Source organism: Pectinophora gossypiella, chromosome 13 (assembly GCF_024362695.1).
Source record: "Pectinophora gossypiella chromosome 13, ilPecGoss1.1, whole genome shotgun sequence".
Classification (NCBI taxonomy): Eukaryota; Metazoa; Arthropoda; class Insecta; order Lepidoptera; family Gelechiidae; genus Pectinophora; species Pectinophora gossypiella.
This window is the reverse complement of record NC_065416.1, coordinates 6,796,417-6,806,570: the sequence shown is the minus strand read 5'-3', so window position 1 is coordinate 6,806,570 and position 10,154 is coordinate 6,796,417. Positions and strand designations below refer to the sequence as shown.

The 10,154-nt window shown below is 37.0% G+C and overlaps 2 protein-coding genes across 2 annotated transcripts; one reads left to right on the top strand and one right to left on the bottom strand.

The window, feature by feature from the left end:
* Positions 1-4,178: 4,178 nt before the first annotated feature.
* On the bottom strand, positions 4,179-8,776 carry LOC126372251 (ADP-ribosylation factor 1). Its single transcript, XM_050017943.1, has 5 exons — positions 8,627-8,776; positions 8,099-8,266; positions 7,330-7,439; positions 5,664-5,789; positions 4,179-4,869 (listed from the first exon to the last, which is right to left on the bottom strand). The coding sequence occupies exons 2-5, from the start codon at positions 8,244-8,246 to the stop codon at positions 4,705-4,707; spliced, it is 549 nt and encodes a 182-aa protein (XP_049873900.1). The 5' UTR covers positions 8,247-8,266; positions 8,627-8,776; the 3' UTR covers positions 4,179-4,704.
* Positions 8,777-9,049: 273 nt separating this feature from the next.
* LOC126372246 (putative tRNA (cytidine(32)/guanosine(34)-2'-O)-methyltransferase) lies at positions 9,050-10,143 on the top strand. Its single transcript, XM_050017931.1, has one exon. It carries the CDS (start codon positions 9,227-9,229, stop codon positions 10,082-10,084), a length of 858 nt encoding a protein of 285 aa, XP_049873888.1. The 5' UTR covers positions 9,050-9,226; the 3' UTR covers positions 10,085-10,143.
* The last annotated feature ends 11 nt before the right edge of the window (positions 10,144-10,154 follow it).

The window sequence follows — 10,154 nt, the reverse complement described above, 5'->3', positions numbered from 1 at the left end:
TATGAAAAAACGGGATAATGCTACGTAGATTGTAGAATACTAGATGGTACCTACTAGAAAACACAAGCCAGGGGCCTTAGTGAAGTTGCAAACGATTGCTCAGCTGGAGCAGTGGGACACTATGCTAAGAAAATAGACTAACTTATTTCCGAAACGCTCTCGGCATGTGAATAGAGAAGAATGTTAGAAGGAAGCAAGAAAAGTATGTCAGGATCAAAGCAAATGGAATTACATAGTGTCTGCTTACCCCGTTGGGAAATAAGCACGAGTATATGTATGTACGTAAAAAAACGTTACGGTTGAACCAGCGGGCTTAGCACGGTAAGCGCGCGACTCTTTCTCGCCCCGACATACGTCGCCCGTCGCTCTCTCACAGTACTGCACAGAAAGAGACAGATGATCTCTGTCGCCGCGAGAGTGTCGCGTGCTTACGGTGCTAAGCCCGCAGATATGACTGCACGGAACAGCATTTGTTCCACCCTACTCTTACAGAATACTGCCACCTCGTCGATTCCGCTACGTGCGGTCGCATTATCTCGCTCTAGCATATTACTGTTCTAAGTGTCAGAAAAGGATAGAAGCATACTGCTAGATTCCAAAGGAATCTATGTTCTCCAATATGAAGAGCTGGTTAAGTTACATAATTATGCTTGGTGTCATCATCTATGTTGGACTGGGCACGAATAAAAAACAGGACTCATCCAGCTGCTTGTATGACGCTTGGCATGACGTAAAAACCGATAAAATGATTCTGTTCTGCGATGGAATATTACATGGGCGCTTTACTTATCACCTGGCACCATGCGCCTCATCATATCCGTAGGAGCCCTTACCGAAACTGGTTGGAAGTTGTCTTATAATTGCTTGTGGCCAGTTGTGGATCGTCTCTATTGGGGATTACATGGCTTACTATATTTTATGAAATGTCTGTAATACTTACCTCCTTGTACCCGGAAAGACATTCCTTTGTCGAGAGTTGTCTGCCAAACACCGATGATTTGAAACGTAGGTTTGCACACAAAATATCACCATAAATAAATACCTAACATTAAATCACGCCCTTTGAAAATTGGTATTTTATTCTTTCCTATTTTCATATTGATGTCTGTCAATATTTTATTACTGTATTGTAACTAACCCGCATTCCAGTGTACATGAATTTCGTTTCAGTGAACAACAAAGAGAAAATTTAAATCGAAAAAAATCTGACTCAAGCTGTCGCCCCCTTTTTAGATATTGATAATAGCCTTGGATTCAAGTCTAAAAACGTTGGGTTGAGCAACAAAGTTAAAACTAGAGTAATTAGGTTATACCTTGCATTACATGGTATGGAATCATGAATCGACTGTTATTGCATTAACAAGATATTTACTCTCACATGTTTATTGCCATCGGTCAGGCCGGACAATACAGTCGACTCGCTCCGGTCTGAGTAATCGCATATACCCGGGTGCCTTACTAATGTGATACAGGTGGCCTTGCCGCTAAGTCTCGCTCTTCCTGTTCACCCTAGATCACAAGCTTCTGGTCGTACAGCTAGCCTTGATCAATATCTGGCACCCGCCGGACAGGGGACCTTTGGTCCCCCGGGAACCTCCACCTTCCCCATAGTTCCGCCACGGTTTCTCCAACTAAAAGTCGACTGTCGCTAGGGGCGAGAGATACTCGCTCCCGTCCAATTTCTACGCCCCCATGTCTAAGACACTACTCAAAGTACATTGTACTAGCGTTTTATTGGACACCATTTATGGAAATTTACTGCTACGATAATACAGTCTCATCATATTTCCACACCATATGAATACCAGTCGACACATCACATATATAGTATAAAAAGGACTTACAAGAGGTAGCTGACTCACCCTCTCCAGGTCCTCGCCTTTTTTCCTCCCTGGGCTGCAGTTTTTAACTAGCCGTCAATTTGCTAACGACTGACAGTTGGCGCCAAAAAGACTCACCTTCTAAGTGGACGTATTTTTACATGGCAACTCGCGCTGTGCGCGACACAAGCCGAGACGGGCGTGTTGACCGTTACTACCGGGTTCTATTCCCCAGAGAGTCAGGTTTTGTGAGTTTCCCTAAGCACGGGAAGTGTTATAAAAAGAAAAAACATTTTTTACACTTAAGTTGCCTGAAAGCAATCGGTATTTACCAATAAAGCCGCCGATTGTACATTTTCTGCCTCATATATATTTGTGCTATTTGTTATTGTTATTTTTGTGCAAGTGTTTTGTATTATATTGTATAAGTACGTAGTATCTAATTCTCTCTAGTTTCATCAGACAAACGAATCCCTAAGGGGTTTCCACCTAAGTGGAGAGCGAGCAGACTTCCAAAACATAGGTATCAATTGGGTTTTTTCCATTTAGTCACATCAGTTACTTTTGTCATGAAATTATTATGTAACTTAAATGGATGTAATAAGTTGCTATAGTAACATTTGTACGAAACCTTTTTATTTTTTTTTTTGACGTGACTTATTGTAGATTTGCCGCAGATGGCATTAACTACTTGGCCGGACAAATGGGGAGCGCTGGCTCTAACCCGGTACAACATTTAAGACAACAGGCCTGAGGGTGCCCAATTGGGCGCGAACCTTGGCTCAAGGCGTGGTCTGAGAGGAAAAATGTTTGAAAGAATTAATCGACCCTAGTGGGTCGATAGCGATAAGTTTCTGTTAAATAAAGTATAATTTCGTAAATAAAATCAATTTTAATTTATACGCCGATAAACACAGCACTACTTATAATGACAAGTCAGGATAAAAGGTGTATTGTTAGCAGTGTGACAAACAAGAAAAACATTCCTGTTTGTCATACTGGTGTGACAACCTGGTGTGACCACGAGTCCGGAGGGGATAAAATATCCAAATGTGTTTTATTATATTAGAAAGAAGACGCTATGTCTGTCTCCCTCGCAGTAATTGGTCGATTCCTGCATAACACCCGCTCCTCTCTTCTCCGCTTTGGTAGAAACTCATCCTAACTTTTCCTTTTTATACCGGACTGTCGCTCGTCGCCAACTTTTACAACCAACCTATCATAAACACTAATTTTATTGTGGTGGTACACTTATTAAAAGATCTCAACATTTTTATGAATAGGTATCTATTGAATTTGAATAAAATTAAAATAGCAATAGATTCTCCGACAGTATCGAAACAAAGTTAAATCTCCAATATTTTACATGCAATAAAAAGGTAGCAAGATATTTTAACTTCCATAACTCTTTCATCGTGCATTTCTCATAGAAATTACCAAACTGTTAAATAAACCTGTCATCGCCGGACAACCAACATATCGACCAAATGACTCATAACGATCATTCGCTATCGTAGCTCATTTAAGCGTGCTACAAACGCGTTGCCAACTAAATGTTTGAGAAACTTCGATGTTTAATATTTTTATACAATATGCTGATATGCCAACAACCATTACAATATTTTGATTGAAATTACTATATCGTCTAATCTCTAAAAGCCACCCGATAAAAGGACTTCGTTTTAAAGCAAAATTCAAACATTGGTGAGGATATTTTATTCCATAATACAGCATAAAGACAAACCGGAATGTCACATTTCATAAAATTTTTGATTTCCATAAAAATAAAAGAAAATCTATCCACCACACTTGTCACATAATCGTATTCTTGGATTGTGTTTTTAACAATTTCTTCTAAATTATTATAAAAATGCTAAGTTATAGTTAATTGTGTAAGAGCAAAGTACCGCTGAGAATTCTGAGCACTGTTTCCCTGTAGGCAGAAACACTTCTCAAAATGACACCGTGTTTATCTAATACATATTATACCTAAATTACAAGTTAATCTCTCGGTTCGCCAGGAGAAGTCGACTGTAAATGTAATGTAAATGCAGGTCCGCCGAGGTGCCCCGAGGAGCCGCCGCCGCGCGGACTGTTCATGTAAATAACAGCTTACTCTACCTAGTTAACTTCCATAAAAAATAAACTATCATCATACAATAAGTCGTTCAAATAAATTGGAATATGCACAAACAGGTGGCATCACCATACAATGAAGACAGGGAAGTAACACTAAGAGACCGATGGGCCGACGTGCCGACGAGCTGACGTGCCGGCGCCGGCGCCGCCCTGCGCGCCTCGCTACTCGCATAGGACACTACAGGCTCACTAACTAAAACAAATGAATTAGAAGTGAAGTAACTTTAAATACTTTATTACGACAACTTATTCCACATTATAGTATACATATAAAACATGTTATGCTGTGATTCACTTTATCACGTGTCAGCTACCAACCTATCCACATCACAATGCGCGGTCACTCAGTAAGTGTACACCGTTTCGTTCCTTCGTTTACTGATAAAATTATAAACAAAATTGTAATTTTGCATTAAATTTAAACACTATATTTTGTTCAACGTCAGCGGGGATCGAACAAACAGCACAGCCCGCGGGGACCCTACGGCGGTGGCGGAGTCGGGCGGTCGGCAGTACGGCAGTAGCCGCACGGGTGTACGTAGTACAGCAGTACGACGGCACGGCAGTGGGAGGTCGCCGGCGCCGGCGGCGGCGGAGTGCGGTGCGAGCGCGGTCGCCGGGTGACGCATCAGTAATACATTTATGATTCCGCACATAATACATTGTATTTTATAGCAAATAAAGTTAACATATCTTAAACCATAGTCTCTCAGTAATCAGATTTGTCTGCGTGTCGCACATGCGGTTAGCGGTTGGCGTTCTTGAGCTGGTTGGAGAGCCAGTCCAGCCCCTCGTAGAGTCCGTCGCCGGAGGTGGCGCACGTCGCCTGGATGTACCAGTTGCGGTTGCGCAGCGAGTGCAGACCCAGTTTGTCTGTTATCTCCGCCGCGTTCATCGCGTTTGGCAGATCCTACACACACACAAACACGTTACATATTAGTCAAACATGTATTAAATATATTGTAAATTTTGAGCACCACTAAAAGGAAACAATGCGGAAGTGATAAACCATCCTCAACATACATACACATATAGTATACATATCTCTCAACTATATAAAACGATAACGTCGCTCCTATATCGGTAAAAAAAAAACAAATTATCTGGCAATTTAAGGATGCTATTATTATATACAAAATTCTTAGGCGTCATATTGCGAAGACGATATCCAAACGTACAAATGGATGACTTCTATCCTGTTGAGTGGATGAACTTCTCACACAGGAAACTTATATGAGTATTGTCCTAGGGAATTACCTAATAACTAGTAAGTCATACATAGATCTTTAAAAAACCATTACACATAATGAATTGTAAAAACCACGCCAAAAACCATTCAACATTAATTCAAAACATAAAATATTGTGACTTAATAAGTTAATTTATCAACACATAACACAGACAGACAGATTAATACTAAATAACACAGGCAAATATATACTTTTACAAATATTATAACCATCATACATAGACCAATACCAAGGTCATATTGCAAGTAATCCAATCATACTATAGAAATTCAAATAAATAAATAAACTGGGTTCTCTATGAATTCCATTATGATTCCCCGACACTCCCAAGATCGAAAGCAAACTTCGATCTACGATTAATGGTACTTAATACACAATAAGTAGGATATAAATTGAAATAAATCCTAGCAGCAACACAAATTAATATTTTGGATACAAAGTAAAGAATAAGTACCTGTTTGTTAGCGAAGATCAGAAGCACAGCATCTCGTAGCTCGTCTTCACTTAACATCCTCATCAGTTCCTCGCGCGCCTCACCAATACGCTCTCGGTCATTACTGTCTACTACGAAGATAAGACCCTGGAAATATACCATAAAATTCTTCAGCCATGTCACAACATATTGCCTACTATAGAACATATCTTGGTAATTTAGGACTAGTTCCTGAGAGTATATCTACGTAGCTAATAATAAAATCACCACCACCTATCATGTGGGTTAACAGAAAGCTCGGTGAGGCGTGAGTACATAGATCATCTTGCGATGGATGTGTCTCCGACTGCCCCAATTATGTTATGTTTAATAATAAAATGCCTTCACACTATAATGTTTTGGATAAGTTGACAAAATGCCAAATACTTGACAATAAACTGGTTTTATGCTGTTCACTACTTATGTCGTAACAATGTATACTGCTCTGTTACCAAAGATTAAATTTTTTTGTGGTGTAACAATGAAAAACTAAACAATTGTTTCAAGTTGAATGTCACGTTGAATGATGTTTTCCTGTTAGTAATTATTTAGAAAGTTCTAGCTTGTTCTTTGGTAAACGAGATATGCAGAAGCAGATTGTCACAAGTTCTCACAAGCTTTCACTGGCACTTTATTCTTCTATAAGAAAATACTCATGATCAGAGCACCTACTATATAAAAGTATAATTTCATGTTACACAATGCATGTTAGGAAATCTTATGTACATGAAAGGCCACATATATGTAGAAGTTATTTAGTATTCTCTTACATGTTTGGCATAAAATATTATTGCTTAGAACTCAGTAACCAACTTAATGAGAGACTTACCCTGAGCAATAAGACAATAGGTAATTAATTTGTTAAATCTGAACAGCTCCATCTATATTTTTATGTGGCACATAGAAAAAGTAAAAAAGAAAGAAAAAAAGGAAAAGTAAAAAAATGCCTGGAAAGTATCTCACTGCGATTCCTAAATGCATAATAATTGCTGTAATAATTAATTAACTTAACTTGTTGCTGGGTAATAAATAAAATATTGTCTCAAATTTTAGCCTTCATTTACTGATTCAAATCTAATTTTAAAAATATTGCTGTCAACATAATAAAATATAGACTTCTTGCCATGACATACTTTTATGGCCTAAGTTTTTTTTTACTTTAAGTTAATAATTCTAATAGAAATATTAGTTCTGTACATAATATTAATTTATAGAAAATAATAATAACTTAAGATAAAGACAGAAAGAACATTATAAATCAATTATTATATAATCCCTCAACTATTCAATAAAGGAAAATCGAAAAAAATACATATTCATATATCTGTCAATACAGATATAAACTGTAAATGTACTGACACCTTAGCTTGGTTAAATTTAATTAATATGAAAAAAAGTTTTTTTTCATCATCTGTCACTGAAATTTAGTAACATTTAGTAACATATTGCATAAATGGAAAGATTATACAACATTGTGGAACAACAAACATTTTAATGCCAATATGCAAGATACATGCAATCTAAGCCTAAAAAACCAACCCCCATGGGAGAAGACATGAAACAGACACAGGCCACCTAATAAAGACCAAATTATCTGTTCCCCCTAGTGTCACCATACAACTGTAGAAATATTTCATAATACCCTTACCTGTGTATTCTGGAAGTAATGCCTCCACAGTGGCCTAATTTTGTCTTGACCGCCGACGTCCCACACGGTGAAACTGATGTTTTTGTATTCTACTGTCTCCACATTAAATCCTGAAAATTAAAATTGATGATCTCATAAACAAGTTGCATAAAACCATTTTTAAAGTTATAAGATAAAACAAAAGTAATAGATTTGATGGCCATAAAATATATTTATAAACTTGTGAAAATATTATGAAAAGAGGAAAATACCATGTACAGTTAAGCTGTAAATCCCTTTGTATAAAATGTGCAAATGTAATTTTATATAGAAGTGGTAACACTGCTCATTTGTAATAAAATTAATCATTTGGGGTCACTGTCACTCATATGACAGACAAGTGAAAGTAGAAATCTAAGTATTGAAATGAACCATCCATCTACAGGGTAGTATTTTTTCAATAGATATTCAGATATTAACCTATAAATAAGTCCAAATTGTAAATTGAAATAATAAGAGTAATTTACAAATTTAAAATTGATCAATTAGAAGTGAATCTTCTGTAGATATAACAAGATTTCTTATTCTAGAACCACATGTTAGCATTAACAATGACATAATTACTTTAAAAAATAGGCACAATTACTATTTATATCTACAATATGGGAAGCAGCTGACTTAGTAAACATTGCCACATCACAGGAAACATTAAAATCAAGATAAGGGTCAAAATCAATTATCGAAAAACTAAATTCAAAGTAGGTACCTATGTATAATTATTAATACTCACCGATAGTGGGAATTGTTGTAACAATTTCGCCTAATTTGAGTTTGTATAGGATTGTGGTTTTACCAGCAGCATCCAAACCCACCATCAATATTCTCATTTCCTTTTTGCCAAATAGGCCTTTAAATAAATTTGCGAACATATTCCCCATTTTGCGGCTTTATAAGTAGTCTGAAACAATTTCATAATTATTAGAAGACATTCCCTGTGACTCATTCGTCAGCCAGCACACGTTATTTCAATCAATGATAATGACATGGCAAGTCCAAGCTGCAGTACGTTGTCGTATTTATTAACTGGTTCCTCACCACCATACTAGACAAAGTTCAATTAAAAACATAATGCATACTGGGACTCCAACAAGAAGCCAAAATCTTGGCGTGAGGCCTACGGATTTCTAACAAAGATAGGCCGACACCGCTGCGGTCACCACCCTCACTTTGTAAAGCGTATAAATCGTTGTTTCGTTCATATTTATTTCTACAATAATGTTATATTCACTAAAGAAACAATATCCAACAAAGTACTTACCGATTCAGGTGAAAATTTCTATAATATCAAGAAAAAACGCAACACTTTACTGAAAACTCTAAAATTCGCTGGATGTCAAAATGGCGGCGAACGTGGAAGTTGTTCGTGCCTATGCCACGTATCGGACAAATAGTGGCCAGCATGAAAAATACGTTATATGTTTTTGATCAACGTAAACGACTTATAATATTAAAAACCGCCGTAATACTGAGCATGTTTTATTTCTAATCTTAATACCATTGTTCTAAATGTTTATCACCCATATTTTTAATTTTTGATTAGCAATGGATAGTTTTTAAACAATCAAATGAACATACCCCCTTGAATGCATGAAATGACGTCATTTCTGTGTATGTGTTCGTGCTAGGCGCGTTCCATTAACTTTAGTGCGACTTCACACGACGAAATGTACCTAACCGGTTTCCTTTGCGTCCGCCGGGGTAGAATAAAAAAAAATAAGCCATAAACATAACCTTAAAGTTAAATGTCACACAAAACTCAAAACAAAGTAAATAGTGCTGGAAACTTTATTAAACAGAAACGGTAAATTATTTAATGACCCAAGAGAACTCTATAATATTGCTCTTATAATCTATCACAATGGGAAAGACATCTAAAGACAAACGGGATATATATTATAGACTAGCCAAGGAGGAAGGGTGGAGGGCACGAAGTGCTTTCAAACTTCTACAAATCAACGAGGAGTACAATATATTTGATGGAGTATTGCGTGCCGTGGATCTATGTGCGGCTCCTGGTAGCTGGAGCCAAGTGTTGACCAAGAAACTGCGCCAAAACGCTACCAACGAAGAGGATGTTAAAATTGTTGCTGTGGATTTACAAGCTATGGCTGCATTACCAGGGGTGAAGCAAATACAAGGAGATATTACTAAAGTATCGACTGCAAATGAAATTATTAAGGAGTTTGAAGGAATGAAAGCTGACCTAGTGGTTTGCGATGGTGCTCCAGATGTAACAGGATTGCACGACATTGACGAATATATACAATCACAGCTACTTCTCGCAGCGTTAAATATAACTACTCATGTCCTCAAAGATGGAGGCACTTTTGTGGCTAAAATATTTAGAGGCAAAGATATCACTCTGTTATATTCACAACTGAAACAGTTCTTTGAATATGTAACTGTTTCAAAACCAAGAAGTTCTAGAAACTCAAGTATTGAAGCATTTGTAGTTTGCCAGAATTACAAACCCCCAAAAGGTTATTTTCCGACAATGGTGAACCCGCTACTGGACCACAAGTACTGTGGTTTCAATCAATTTACAGGACCTAACAGATTTATTGTTCCATTTAATGCATGTGGAGACTTAAGTGCATATGACTCTGATACATCATACCCTTTAAATATAGATGGTAAAGATACATATACATATAAGGAACCAGTTCAGGGTCCTATTAATCCTCCATATAAAGAAATATTGGAAAAGACTAGTTAAGTAATAATCTATTTAAATATTGAAATTCTTTTTATTTTAATAAATGAGTCAAACAACCTACATAATTGTT

Coding starts and splice junctions, on each gene's coding strand:
- LOC126372251 (XM_050017943.1), bottom strand. CDS start 8,246: ATGGGGAATATGTTCGCAAATTTATTTAAAGGCCTATTTGGCAAAAAG. Junction 7,440..8,098: donor TACAACAATTCCCACTATCG/GTGAGTATTAAT, acceptor TTTAATTTTCAG/GATTTAATGTGGAGACAGTA. Junction 4,870..5,663: donor TGATCTTCGCTAACAAACAG/GTACTTATTCTT, acceptor GTGTGTGTGTAG/GATCTGCCAAACGCGATGAA.
- LOC126372246 (XM_050017931.1), top strand. CDS start 9,227: ATGGGAAAGACATCTAAAGACAAACGGGATATATATTATAGACTAGCC.